The sequence below is a fragment of the Apus apus genome, chromosome 2, assembly GCF_020740795.1.
Source record: "Apus apus isolate bApuApu2 chromosome 2, bApuApu2.pri.cur, whole genome shotgun sequence".
In the NCBI taxonomy this organism is placed as follows: Eukaryota; Metazoa; Chordata; class Aves; order Apodiformes; family Apodidae; genus Apus; species Apus apus.
Window position 1 is genome coordinate 73,340,667 of NC_067283.1, and position 15,156 is coordinate 73,355,822.

General features: G+C 36.5%; 1 protein-coding gene across 4 annotated transcripts in view; it reads left to right on the plus strand.

The window, feature by feature from the left end:
- The window catches only part of DROSHA (drosha ribonuclease III), a 72,010-nt gene that overhangs the window by 6,225 nt on the left and 50,629 nt on the right, over positions 1 to 15,156 (plus strand). For all 4 annotated transcript variants that reach the window (XM_051609297.1, XM_051609299.1, XM_051609300.1 and 1 more), the window contains 8 exons: positions 256 to 348; positions 1,306 to 1,537; positions 2,429 to 2,570; positions 5,574 to 5,728; positions 9,030 to 9,110; positions 10,953 to 11,039; positions 11,146 to 11,232; positions 14,590 to 14,661. In XM_051609297.1, coding sequence (XP_051465257.1) covers positions 256 to 348; positions 1,306 to 1,537; positions 2,429 to 2,570; positions 5,574 to 5,728; positions 9,030 to 9,110; positions 10,953 to 11,039; positions 11,146 to 11,232; positions 14,590 to 14,661 — 949 coding nt within the window. The remainder of the gene's footprint in view (positions 1 to 255; positions 349 to 1,305; positions 1,538 to 2,428; positions 2,571 to 5,573; positions 5,729 to 9,029; positions 9,111 to 10,952; positions 11,040 to 11,145; positions 11,233 to 14,589; positions 14,662 to 15,156) is intronic.

Genomic DNA, 15,156 nt, shown 5'->3' on the forward strand with positions numbered 1-15,156 from the left:
GATGACTACACTATTCCTGATACAAGCTGGAATTCAATTGCCCTTCTGGGCCACCTGAGCACACTGCTGGCTCATATTCAACTGGTTGTCAACCAGTACTCCCAGGTCAGTGTTAAGAATGCCTGGGTTTTTAGCAGTCACCATGTGAGTGTCGTTTTGTATAACATAATCTCAGCCTGCTTCTTTACTCATTCCAGGTGTGGAATGTATGAAATGCCAGATTTATCTTGTAACTTATGTTTTGAACTCTCCTAGGGAACGGGAGAGGGAGAGGCATAGGCACCGTGACAGCAGACGGTCACCATCCCCAGACAGATCTTACAAGAAAGATTACAAGAGAGCAGGAAGGTAAGGAAGGTTACATTTTGTGTTGTGAGTATTTGAGGCTCTGTGCATCCACACATGATTTTTTGTGTGTATATATATGCATATATACCCTGTTTGGAAATCAAAAAGAGGGGTGTCTTAAACTTGTAACTGTCTGCTTATACATGTAAATGCCAGTTATCTCAAGACCTTGTAGACTAAGAAACAGGATTAATCTCTGGACAGAGGGCTTCACTGCCGTGTCCTAAATAATTCCTCTTACATCTGTTTCGGTCTGTAAAGTATGAAGATTCTTTAAAGTAATTCTTTATTTAGATCATCTTTTAGGAGCTTTTTTATATTCGTGCTCCTTTCCTTCTGAAACCTGGATATTATAAATCAATGCGATATTTCTGGCTTTGTAGTCAGAGGAGATAAGAGAATTTTTCCTACATTTCAGCTTTTGAAAGCATTACTCTTGCAATACATCATGAATATCACAGGTTGCGTTGTTCAAAGGAGTGCCAGACTTAGAGTAAGACAAGCAGTGTGGCTTCTATATAATCCTCTAATAAAACCTTGATTCTTTTCTCATGCAAATATTCTTTGGGCTATGTGTTAAGACTTCTTTATCTTGTAGCTTTTAGTTGTAAGTGATGTGACTTTTAATTCTGAGTGATGACTTTACAACTTTGGAACAAAATTAAAAGTCACCTAGAATTCAGTTAGAAATTTAAGTCTAAAATAGCACATTTTTTAATTCATATTCTTAAAGAAGCTTTAAAATACAAAAGCACTTTTAAGTCATTTTTTGTAGTAGTTCAGAACTACAAAGTACTCTTTCAGGTGCAAGTTAAAAGCAGGAAAAGGCAATTGGATTTTGCAGTAATTTTTGTTGTGTGACACAATGATGTACTGCTCTGAAGCAAGCTATTTGTTTTTCATTATAAAACTGTCACTGTTAAAGAGAATTGCTTTTGTTTGCTTTCTTCCTCTAAGCCGCTCTCCAAGCAGAGAGAGAAAGAGACCCCGATGGGAGGAGGACAGAGAGAGGTGGTGTGAGAACCAGAGCTCCAGCAAAGAGAAAAGTTATACCTCCATCAAAGACAAAGAATCAGAGGAAAATGCTTCTGAAAAAAATGAAGAGGAAGATGAGGAATTACTTAAGCCAGTCTGGGTTCGTTGTACCCACTCTGAGAGCTATTATTCCAATGACCCTATGGATCAAGTGGTATGTTTGTGAGAGAACTCTAAAATTACTGTACACAGTCCCTTATTGTTTATTTGATTACTTGATTAATATGAACCCTTCAGCAGGATCATCTTTGTATCATTTAATCTTTCTGTCCTCCCAAAGATCTCATTTTTTTAACCCTGTTGAGGGTGTTATTGTTTGGTACTTTTCTCTATTTTAATCAGTTTCTTCTGTCTGTTTGCATTCAGTTTAGTGGTACATGTAAGAAGGATATTTTTGTCTCCAGGAGGGAAGGGTGTGTTTTTTCCACTATACCTGTATTTGATCAAAGATACCTCAAACACCATTATATTCCCACAACCTTGGAGAAATTTTGTACAGAAGCAGGAAGTCAGGATTCTTTGTACTTGACAATAGCACCTGCTGGTGCAGTAGTGATGGTGGGGCGGGTGGTTTTCTGGGGTTATGTGGGTTTTTTGGGTTTGTGTCTGGTTGTAGGATTTTTCTGAGAATGACATGGAGAGTAAATTCATGGTGAGTCAAAGCAGGCAACAAAGTGAGCTGGGTTTTGTGTTTCCTGTGTGTGGTAAAATTCTTTTTAATGGCAAAATACTTTCACAGGTCTTCTGTTTCTTCTAAACCTGTTAAAAACCAATGCTGAGCTGTACTAAATATGCTTAGCCATAGTTCTGCTTCGTTAGGCCGAAAGTTTGATGATAACACACTAGCAAATGAAGTAACTTCTCTACTAATTCAACTGGTGGAGCAGTGTAATGGTATGATAAAACCATAACAGGTATTTCTGTGTTTCACTGAACTTCGCAGATCTGTTTTGTCCCCCTCTTGCTTTTAATTGTGAAATGCTGGTACATGTTTTGTACATGTGCTATTTCAACACTTTGTTGTTGTTGTTTTTTTAATTAACAGGGAGACTCTACTGTGGTAGGAACAAGCAAGCTCCGAGATCTGTATGAAAAGTTTGATGATGAGTTAGGTAAGCGACAGGCAAAGGCCAAGGCAGCCAGGCCACCATGGGAACCACCAAAGACCAAACTGGATGAAGATTTAGGTAGGCAGAAATTATGACAAAGCTCTGAAACTGACTCATCTCTAGGTAGTTGGTTTTTTTGCACTTTTGTGTGTATTTAATAATAATCATGGCAGGTTAATCTTTGGGTTTTTAATCCATGGAAGTGTTGCTGTTGCTTTTGACTGAAGTAATGTTCAGTTGTTGTTTTTTTAACCCAGAAAGCCTAAGATAAAATGGAGATTATCCAGCACTGCATTATGCTGAAGTCTTCTCCATGGCATGAAAGCACCATGGGTATGATCACATAGGCCAAAGCATGGAGCATAAGAGGCACTGTGAAGCTCTTGGCCTTACATTTCTAGAAAGGAAGCAAGAGTAGGGGTGATAAACTCATATGGCTGCTTGTTATGTAACTGAGTTCATCTTTCCTCTGGAATGTACTTTGGTTGTGCAGCTTTGCTTACTATGGTCTTAAGCAGAAGTATCCATCTTCAAAACACAGTTTATCTGCATTGGCCTGCAGCACCTGTATGGATCTTCTTGCAATGAAAAAAGTTTGCTAGCCATATCAGTAGGGAAATACTGGTTGAATTAGCAGGGCATACCTTTTTATAGCAATTTGTCTACTCAGTGAAAGTCACTGGAAGTTATTTCTCTTACTTTATCTTACAAGAACTGTTAGCTTTATACTTCCAGCATTTTGGTGTTTCATAGTGTGTTTTTCAGTCAGTTGCATTGGTTCAAGAAATTTAGTATATCACACTAATTTAGGTAACCTGTTGGGCTTGCTCTTTTTTGCCCATCGAGCTCCTTCAGACTTGCATATCTGAGCTTAGTAACTCTTTAAAAAACATGTATTGGAAATTCTGAAATGGAAATATAATTACATGATCAGTTACATGCTGGCAGTATAAAAAGATACAATAAAGACAAAGAAAAAATAATCACAGATTAAATGAAGAGTGAATTCCCTTTTGTAAAGGAAACACTCTTTTTATGTTTTTTTGAACAGCAGATTTGCATACGTGTAACTTCACTCAAGAGTCACTAGCAAAGCTAGCTGTAGGGTTTTTCAGGATCTATATTTTCATGTGGATGAAGCAAGGACAAGAATTCTACATTCATCATACTTGTGTAAAGCTTCATATCCTCAGATCTCTGCAGAAAAGGTGCCTTTGCTGCTGCCGGCTAAAGTATGATTGAGCCAAGAGCAGCTTCTCTGTTTCTTTTTCTGTTCTTTCTGGAGGGCCCAAAGGCTCTGCATCTGCGTTGGTCCCCTGGGCTGACTCGGTATCTGTGCCAGCTTCTGCAGCCATGCTTCTATAATGTATAATAGTTTGTCTTATTTTGTGCTTAAATAAACACTGTCTCTGTTCTGCCTGATTATAGCAGTAATTGTGTATTGTAGTGAGATAGCAGTGCTCTCCAAGAGAACTTTTAGCTCATCAAAAGTTAATGTCAAAACATGAAATCTGAAAGTTCTTCATTTGTCTTGCAGAACTCCAGCTTACTCTCACAGGTCCCACATTAATTTTACACCTAAAGTTAGACTTACGCAACTACTTAATGTTTATCTGAGAACCTTTAAAAATCAATTGCTTGTGAATATTTAAAGGAATATACATGTTTGCACATTCAGACAAAGCTTAATTGCGTTATGACCTCTGTACGCCGTATGTCCCAAGGACATATTTTTAATAATGCCTTATGCTGAATTGTAGACTGTATAAAAATACATCTTGATATGAAAAAAGGAACAAAGGGAAACATATTTCACTGCTAATATTCTCTCATTTTTTCCCTCTCTGTTCTTTTAACTAAGGAGAGTCTTGTATTTAATAAATACACATTTTTAAACCAGAGTTTCAGAGTTGTTCAAAGTACTGACAGTGTAGTAATATGTTTTCTTTTACTTAAAAACTTAGAACTGGAAGATACTTTGCATTCCTTCCAGGAATAATAAACCTTATTTGCATCATGCTGTATGTCTTGGCTTTGAAGGCATTTATTTAATTTGAAGCTGAGGACATCTGTGGAAATGAATGACAGTACTTACATAAGAAAGGGATTCACTTTTAAGTAGCACAGGGTGTTTGAGATACATAGGATTGGGCTCTGTGGGGTTTTTTTGGGTTTTGTGGGGTTTTCTCTTTTAATTAAGTCCAGACACTCATCACCGTTACTTTGACACCACCACAAAGGAGACATTTTAACAGGTCTAAGACCATTTTCTTTTTCTTTTCTTTTTTTTTTTTAGCATTATTCTCCTCTCTGATATATTAGAATTTTTTTAAAATTTAATTATAATTTTTAAAATTCTTTAGAAAAAGAAAAACTCATAGAACAAGGCTTCCAAAAAACTTATGACTGGATTCTCTCAGCCAATAATTACAGGTTTTCTTCTTGTCTGTCAGTTCTAATATGTGGTAATGAATTTATTAGAAATATTTGTTTTTCAAAATAAATTCGAACAGTACATGTTCTGTAATAATTCTGTCCATATGTACGGTTCTGAAATGTTTAGAGACAATGTCCTGCTACAAATAGGAATATTTTTATGTAAAATAAAACTAGAGAGAAGCACTTTGCTCATAGCAAGCAGAATTAACTTTTAAATAACAGGAGGTTCTGTTTAGCTCATGCTAATGACTTTATGTATTCTTTCTCTTCTGTGTTTTTTTCTTTTTTCCTTTTCTATTTTCAAACTTTACAGTCATACTTGCACTGGTTACAGCTCTATAACCTTTGATGTCAAGTAACTGAAGTTGCTCTTCTACAACTGATCAGTGATGCTCCTGGACAGCCAAACAGCAAACACATATAGTTGTAGTCATTTAACATCCACAGCATTTGCTGTAATTTTTAATTAAACATGTAGTTGTCCATCTTTTGGTTGGTCTGAATGTTATGCACACCTTTAATAACTTTCAGCATGCCACAGTGAGTTACAACATGTTAGTGTGTGCATTGCTGTTGGGGAATAGTGGAATAGTGTGTGTGGAAGTGTTTTTCAGCTGACCTTGTTTTCTCTATGTGAATCAGAGACTTCCAGTGACTCAGACTGTGACTCTGAAGATGACAGTAGCTGCTCCAGCAGTTCAGATTCTGAAGTTTTTGACGTCATTGCAGAAATTAAGCGTAAAAAAGCACACCCTGATCGTCTTCATGAAGAACTGTGGTACAATGATCCAGGACAGGTATGGTAAAAGGAAAAAGTACTCTGTGGCTGAAAGTCATTCTTTTCTGTAAACCTAAAATTCTTTATTGTCAAACATGTTGAGTTGCATCTATTTCAGTACGTGTTCTTTACCCCCCTTTTCTCTCTCATCTTCTTCAAAACAATTAACTTTTGATTTCAAAAATGTGGTTCTGGCTCATGAATCCTGGGGATTATTCAGCTGGAATCATATCTGACAGTGTTAATAAAGCCTGAATTGGTAACAGTTTACTAATGCTGTCCTCTTAGCCTGGAGATAAAGGTACAAAGATGAATTCTGGGATGGAGAAAAGGCAGGATGTTTACATCCTTTACAAAAAGGTCTTAGCTCATAATGGTAAATAATGTTTCACAAATGCAGATAATGCTCCTAATTTCTTGTCTAATGGTTCTTTTGTAATTGCATGGAGATTATAGTTCTCATTAAATGTAATTGCTGAGCTCATGAGGTGTTGTTTTGAATGTATACATTGCACAGAAGAATAGTTTTTGTTTGCAAATTTGCCATCTTCATCTTTCTTACTTAAATATTTTACAATATATTCTAGCTCATTTTCAAATGGGATCTTGGTAAATTTATTTTTCTGGCACTTTGTGTGATGCATGAGTTTAGCATGCAACAAATCATAATGCCAAGAGATAGTGCAGTGCTTATTGCCACTGTTGTAATTCAAAGGTCTGTTGAATATTCTATTACAGACTTATATTTATGCTTCTGGTTTATAAAAAATATTTGACTGAGCATAGCTAGCTGTTTTTATTTGAATGGAAAACAAAATTAGCGAACTGTTTAGATATTTTACTGATAAAATTATGTAGCTCTTGGGCATACTTCAAAGTCATGTTCTAGGCCATAATTTTGGCTAAATAAAAAGAGGTGGAATAACTGTAGGATGAATAGTTTCAGGAATGTGTTGTTTATGAGTTTCCTGCTGAAAAACTTTCTTTCCCAAAAACTTTCTTGAAACTTACTCTTCATCTTTCTTGAAGGGGCTGAAATCAGATGATGGTGTGCTTGTCAGTGCTGTGCTACTTCTGAGTAGATTTTATTTGAAAACGTGTGGTGTTTCTGTAGGTATTTATCTGGTATATCAAAATGCTTTCTAGCTACATAAACCAGGAATGATTGCCATGTACAAGTACGCTGTCCATCACATAACTGAATTTTTAGGATGGATCTTCCCAGTCCTTCAATCTGAGCAGTGTTTGTTGCTTTGCATGATCTTCAGCAGTGGTGGCAGTTGCTAGAAAATAAGTGGTTAAAACTGATGTGATCACAGTGGTCTTTTGCATACAAGTGTTACCTGTTTGTTTATGTTGCCCTCTTGCTCAGAGGAAGTTTGAAGCCATTGTCTTAATGTAAGTGAACTGATGATTTTTCAATGTCATTTGATCATCACTTCATGATTGTTCTTCTGCAATTTTTTCCATGAGCTGAGGGATAAGATAGGTACCTGTCTGACTTGCTTCTCAAGTCCTGGACTTTACATGTACTTTATATCTGTCAGTCTCAGTTTGTGCATTTCAGCTAACAGAGGCACTGTTAGTGCTGAACATTTCTGAGAATTAAGGATGAGATTTTCAAAAATAAGTGATTATTATTCTAATAGCTTCAGAATGCCCTTATTTTTTGAAAAGTGATGAGCAATTTGCCATTGAGTGCATTTTTTAACTCTCTTCTGTTTTGTGGCTGAAAAAGCATATTTCCTCATCAGCTTATACCTATAAGCCTGATTCAATTTTGTTGAACCTGTACTTTCCTCAAGAGTCTTAGAGTGTGGAAAAAAATTATTGAACAAAAAGCCTTCATAGAATCACCATCAAGGTTGGAAAAGACCTTCACGATCATCAGCTCCAACCGTCTGCCCTCCACCTGTTTTTTTTTAACACCTCCAGGGACCATGCCTCCACCACCTCTCTGGGCAGCCTGTCTCAATGCCTCACCACTCTCTCTCTGAAGAAATTTTTCCTAATATCCAATCCGAACCTCCCTCCCCTGGCATAGCTTGACCCATTTCCTCTTGTCCTATCGCTAGTCACTAGGGAGAAGAGGCCAACACATGCCTCACTGCAACCTCTTTTCAGGTAGTTGTGGAGAGCAATGTCACTCTTATTAAGGTTGCTTGACTAAGTTCCCAAAGAAGTGGAGAAGTGCCCTACTGCTTATGTTCCTTTGCATGTATACACTGTGCCAGTCTGGAGACTGAGCTGAAATGAACATTTAGGGAATTAACATTCCCTTTCCCAGCTGTCTGAAGGCTACATTAACAGCAGTTTGGTGTTTCTTGCTTCCTTACTTCCTGAGGTATCTTTGCATTCTACCTGTTGTATGATAATACTGTTTAGCTCCACCATAGGCATTATGTACATTTTCAGATGGCTTATAATGGCATGGAAAGTTCTGATAGGTCTTGTGTTGCATTGCACGGTTGTTGGGTTTTTTCTAAGTAAAAAAAAAAAAAAAGTTTCAGTTCTTGGATTCAAACTTTGAAGAACTCCATTAAAGCCTGGGGTTGGGAGCTTCATTTATTTCTCTGGTTTGGTTCAGTGGCTTTCTGTTGGATTTCTGCAATGAGCATGATGCTAAGAGCAGAAAGCTTTAGCATATTGCAGTAATTTATATTTTGCATTGAACTTGGTCATAAAAGATGGACACCACCTTTATACCATGTATCATGGCCATTGATAGCCACATGATGCAACCAGATAGAATACTGAAGGTTTGTTGTGTTTTTTTGTTTTTTTTTTCTCCCTTCCTCTTTTTTACTGATCACAGATAGATTTGAAGTGTTCTTTAAAGTATCAAGTAAAATCTTCAAATGGTCTGCTTAGCATACTTCATGTGACAGCCCTGCCACATGGCAGAGGGGTTAAAAGGGGCCAGGATTTCATTCAGTAAACTGAGTGGACTGTTTCAAGGTGGAGATTTCAGCTGGTAAATATTTGCATGTACATGTTTAGAGCCTGAATTTCATTTTGGGCAGGTGCCATGCTGTTCGTATGCATAAGAAACTGAAAAGATGTATATGATGATAGAGTGGTAACAGTTCTACTGAGGGTGTTTATTCATCTTGTGCTTCTGAAACAGTGATAAAGTTCTAAGGCCATTGTGCAGTTTTCTTCCATTAGTCTATACTGTTTCTGTTTTATTGGTGTAAGAACATCCACTTCATCTAAGCATGACAGGCTTTTAGAAGCATCAGCTCTCTGGGCATTAAAACCAACATACTTTTCCAAAACTATTTTTCAATAGAACCAGAAACCTATTGTATTTTTGACAGATGAACGATGGACCTTTGTGCAAGTGCAGTGCTAAAGCCCGACGAACGGGAATAAGACATGGCATTTATCCTGGTGAGGAGGTGAGTAATTCTGAGTATTGCAATTATGAACAAAAACCTGCTGCTGTAAATTCATACTTCGGTTGATTTGAGGGGTTTTTCCCATGATTTGTAGGCTGAATAAAAGGTCCTGTGTGACTTTAAATCACTTAGTTTTGCAATCTTTTATTTAAAAGACAAAAATGAAATCTACCTGAAAGCAATGGAAAATTTTTGACTGTGCTTGTTTGGTTTTAGGTTTGGTTTGGTTTTTTTTAAGTTTTTGAAACACAATTGCATCAATAAAAAAGAACTTTTGGTCAAAGATCTACCATCTCCAAGTGGATGATTATGTTATGGGGCCCCTCCTTGTGAAGAAATTGCATTACAAATAAAAGTAAAATAGTAATTCTGCTACTGACAGGAGCAGAAAACATGTCAGGAGGTGTTGTTGCCTTAGCACTAGAGCATGTCTGCACTGCAAACTGTCAAACAGTTTATTAAGTTCTTTATAAATATATGATTAGAAAAAATTACTCAGCTTCCTGAAACATGTTTTAGAATGGTAATGCCTTACTTTTGAAAAATGTTGAAATAGTTTTTTATCATTTTCCTTAGAAAAATTCATTTGTACAGACCATGCCTGGTGATTAGTGTTGCTTCTGGAAACAAAAACGGTGCTTGGACCACCTTAGGCTTTTTCATTCTAAAAAACTTTGTTGTTGTGAAAGAATTTGAGAACTTAAATATGTAGGTTTTACAATGTACATTTCTATTATTTCTGGAATAATTTCATTCTTCAGTATACATTTTCACATATATTTACTCAAACATTCTTTTATTTCCCTGCAGTTAAGGATTTGTGAATGTTTCTGTGACTTACTCCATTTCAGAAAAATGTCTAGCTTTTACAGTGTCCTGTCAATAAACCTGTCTAGCTTTAAACCAGCTGGTTTGTAACTGTCTTGTCGAGGCAGTGCGAAGCTTAATTAGGGTCTGAACAGTCTGAGTAATTACCTGTTGGATGGGTTTTGCAAAGTGCACAGAGCTGTGCAGTGGTAGCTATCTTGCTATGACAATCAGGCCAACTTTTGTAATGCTGTTTAGAGTAGGACCCTGCTCACTGCAGCCGTTGTTTTTTTTTCCATGCATACAGACGTGTTCTGAGCAGACTGGTAACAGCCTCTGAACTGCAGCACGTTGGACGTAGGACTTAAGAGAAGCTGTTTTTTTCTGACTACTGAGGATTTTTAGGTGTTTAAACTGGACTGCTTCAGAGGAAGCTGGAAGAAAACATGAATCCCAGGCATGTGGTGTTGCATCAAGATGCACGGAGGGTTGTCTGTCATTGGACCTCACAGGCAGGCATTACAAACTGGCATAGGGAGCAGGGTTACCAGAGCTTGCCTCTCTGGTAATAGACTAATCCTTTTTCTTCAGGCCCTAGATTTGCCCCAGGCAGAGGAGCTGATACTTATCTTGATAGCATACTTAGAGATCATCTCATGTGAGGTCCAGGTTCCTTTTTGTAAACGTTTAGAATAAATTTCCGAAAACAAATTTATATAAAAGAGGAAATTAGTTTGGTATGTGAATGACTAACTGCTGTGTATAAGAAAGATGGAGTCAAATGGAAAATGAAAAAAAACTACTGCAATGTTTTTCACCTTTTTTTCTTTTTGAATAGCTTTAAAAATATTTCTGAAAGTGAAAATATAGATAAGACCCTATTTTCCTTCTCCACAGAATGCTTAATTATGACTACCTGCTTTTATTTAATTTTTCCTAGCGCATATTTCATGCCTATTGGAAATGCTTTATTCTCTCTTTTAATCTAAATTTGCCTTGACTTTACACATAATTCTACTTATCTCTTTCTTTAAGCCCATTAAACCATGTCGCCCCATGACCAACAATGCTGGAAGGCTATACCACTATCGAATTACTGTGTCACCTCCCACAAACTTCTTAGTAAGTACATTATAAATAATACTAACTAAGGCTCTAGTTTTGTTTTCAGTAATGGAAGTAATACTGATTCTTGCTTACTCCATTGTGGCTTTGTTTTCTTTTTCAGACAGATAGACCCACTGTTATTGAGTATGATGACCATGAATATATCTTTGAAGGGTTCTCAATGTTTGCACATGCCCCTCTAACAAACGTAAGTATGGCCGTAACTACACACATGGGATTTATTTGGAAGATAAGCTGTTTCTTCTCGAAGTAGAACCTTTCAAAAACAACAGTACATTTATGTTACCAGCATCTTGCCAGCCCTGGGGACAGTGAAAAGACATGGAGGGAATGAATCCTCAGATTTTGTCTTAACTAATTGTGGTAAGCATTGTCTTCAAACTCTAAAACAGTTATATGCATCAAAGGAACTACAGAATCACAAAATGGTTTGGGTTGAAAGGGACCTTAAAGATCATCTAGTTCCACTCCCCCTGCCATGGGCAGGGACACCTTCAAATAGACCAGGTTGGTCAAAGCCCCACCCGACTTGGCCTTGAACACTTCAGGTAGACTAGCCTTTCCCTGCACCATATTCCTTAGCAGTGCCTTCTTTCACAATGTGTTTACATGTTTCACAGTTTGGAAGTGAAATAAACCATAAAATAACCTGTTGAAACTGTTAATTGGATTTAAATTGGATGCGGAGGTTTACATTGGAAAAGTTAAAAAAAAAACAAAACAGCAACAATAAAAAAATTTTTTCCTTTAAGCAACACATTTACTTTTTTTAGAGATTCACTCTAAAGAGTTTTCTCTCTTATAAAAACTTACGTACACATGCCCACTGCTTTCTAACATCTGTTCAGCTTCTTAAGGAACTAAGCAAATTATAATTTTTATTAAAAGTTGTAGATACTTAAAGGCACTTACTTTATGTTTTGATATAAAATATAACAAGAAAAGGAATTTATTCTCCGAAAGGGCTGTCAAGCATTGGAAAAGGCTGCCAGGAAAGTGGCTGAGTCATTAAATACCTTACCCTGGAGGTATTTTGAATGATGTGTAGATGTGGTGCTTAGGGACATGGTTTATTGATGGGCTTGGCAATGCTAGGTAAATCTTTCGACTTGATGATCTTAAAGGTCCTTTCTAGCTAAAATGATTCTCTGGTACCTAACTGTCTTGGTTTTCCAATATAAGCTGAGTTACGCATAACTGAAGGAAAAATATGCAAATACCTAAATTGTGTACACTTGAAGATTTTTTGGTACTTCAGTGTTTCAAGAACTGTTTTTTCAAATGCTGTAGTGTTTGCTTATTTACTTGGTTTTACACCTATTACTAACTACATCTCCAGTGTCAAAACCCAGTATAAAAACTATCAGTACAGGATTGGGGTGTAAGAATACTGAAACTGAGAAGCACTGAGAGTGTATTTTTCTTGACAGTTTGCATACGTAATGTGTATAACGGCACTTTACTTTTGGTGAGCAGGGGAAGGGACTCTTACTGACAGGAAGTCAGCAAGACAATGGAGTTCAGTCTATGGTGTGGCAGTGTGAAGCTCTTCTGCCCCGTAGCATTAACTCAGCCTTGGGGTTCAAGGCAGATTTATCTCAAGGCTTTACATTTTCACTTCACAAACGATCAAAAAGGAGCAGTTTTGTTTTACTCCCATTAAAAGGGTAGAGAGACCACCTTATCTTTATAATTTTTTGTGTCTATTGCAAGAGAGGAAGGCAGAGAGTTATGGAAATTTTTTCTACAGTGAGAACAAGGAAAACTCTTCTTGTTTTGAAGTTAATGAAGACATGGAGTTTACTCTTACTGTAAAGTGCATGTGTTTTTACCAATTCCAAATCAGGGAAGTGATCAGCAGCAGATGATTACTTTTTACAGAGTTGCATGAATGCAACACAGTGTTGTCTGTTCCTAACTGCTCTAAAGTTCTTTGGAAGGAGTCTCTTGCTGTCTCAATATGATTTTTGGCAACATTAAAACTGCTCCTTGAGAGACATATTTGGGAAAATGGAGGTGATGAAGGGTAGCAAATAAAGAATTCCCAACACCAACAGCTTTAAATAAACCAAATTTCTGTAATTTAAGGCTTAGTTTTGCACACTCTTAGAAGTCTTATTACTGTCACTCAGTAATAATTGAACCGGTCAGATATTGGGCAAAATGGTTAGTACAGTCATAAGATAAATTGTAATTTTCTTAATATAGCTACAAAAAGAATTTTACAGTACCAACCATGTTTTCCTTCACTGTGTATTTGCTTGTGTACATGAAGCTCAATTCATGGAGATTTTTGGTCATGCTCACTTCTCTAAAGCATTCACTTTCTATTAAATAGAAATAAAAATATTCTAGGCTACTGACTTTCGGAATCAGAATGTCCTCTCCTGGTTGAACTTATATGTTAGAAAGTAAACAAACATACTCTTATTTCTTAAAAATCCCTGCTGATTTAAATGGGACATGTTTTCCTCTCCTTAGATTCTGAGTGGGACATTTGACTTCCAAGGATTTTTATTTTTGTATTCATATTTAATATTGTATGCAATTGTAGGTAATGCAATTTTTTGTTTGGTTGTTTGTTGTAGGTCCTTCGTTTATCATGCAGATATCAAAAGATTTTTGTAGAAAAACAGCCAAATGCTAAACAGTGGGTTATGAGAAGATGAAAGCAGAATATTGCACTTCTGAGGGTGTTGGCTTCAGTGCAACCCCAGCACTGTTCAGATATTTGTGTTCTTATTAACACAAAATAACATTGCTTCAGTTTCACAGGAGATTGAATTTTTCTAAGATTCTTTTATGCTTGCAAGCCCAGTGAATACTAAAACTTGCTAAGTGTGGTGGATGTGTAGGGTAGGATCAGGCATTTCTACAGTCTTTCAGAAGTTTAGCTTTTTTCCTTTTAAAAATCCCATTTAAAAAAAGAAACAAACAGACACCTTCAGCAGTTCATGGACTTTGCAAAAAAAGAAACCGTTTTTCAAAGGTGAAAAAAAATAAATTAGATCGTTGTCTTGCTAGGTTAGTTGAGTGAATTTCTGAGAATTTTTATTGGATAAAGTTAGCAAAAACCTGTAAATTTGTCCTGAAGTTCTTACATCGTGTTGCGATAACTTACAGCCATATTTTAAGACAGTGTAACTAACAGAATTGGCAGTGTGCTAAAAACTGTGCCTTCAGATCACTATCAATCTGACAAGTTTTGTTGCCAACAGTAAATTCAGTTCCAAATATACAAGTGAGAGAAGATACGGGTTTACTGAGCTTTGTTTTTCTTCTACACAAAATTTCATCTCCAGTAGATGGCATTATTTAGTCTTTCTTTAGCATCTCTCTTGTCAGCCTTGTGTTGTTAGAGAGGTTGAGGTTAGAACTGTTACTTCTCTTGCACATGCTTACATTCCTGTCTTTTCATGGTCCCCCAGAGCAGCTGTTAGTGTGTCCTTTTCAGCAGACAGTAATACCTTTGAATGTAAAATTGTATTAACTATACATTGAATGCTGTATAACTTTTCATGCTGAATTTCTATTTTCTTTCCAGATTCCTCTGTGTAAAGTAATCAGATTTAACATTGACTATACAATTCATTTCATTGAGGAAATGATGCCTGAGGTAAGAATAATAATTAGTCAAAATTTAGAATGGGTTGTGAGTTGTGAATACGCTTAATAAATTTAACTTTTCAGAATCCTGTCTCATGAAGTCTTTCTTAAAAGACAGGCTGTGTTCTGAACCAGTGGCTGAAAAGGAACTTACACTCACAGATATTTGCATAAATCCATCTACCTAGTCTATCATATAGTAAAATCAAATAGTAAGAAATGCTTATATCCATAGCTTCTTTTCATTTTAAGTTATGTAGAATATGTGTCAGGTACTCTTCTCTGTAAGCTGACTTAGTCATTATACTTCTTTTATGGATAATGAAAATAAGGCGTATGAAGGTGCTGGTTTGCCAGAACCACATAAGTCAATGGCAGTGCTGATACTTAATTAATTATGTGTTTGAAGCTCTGAAGATTGCTTATCAGTACCTAATAAAAGTTGTTGCTGAAACAAATTTCCAGCAGATATAAACAAAGTACATTCAGTTCATAATTAATCCCT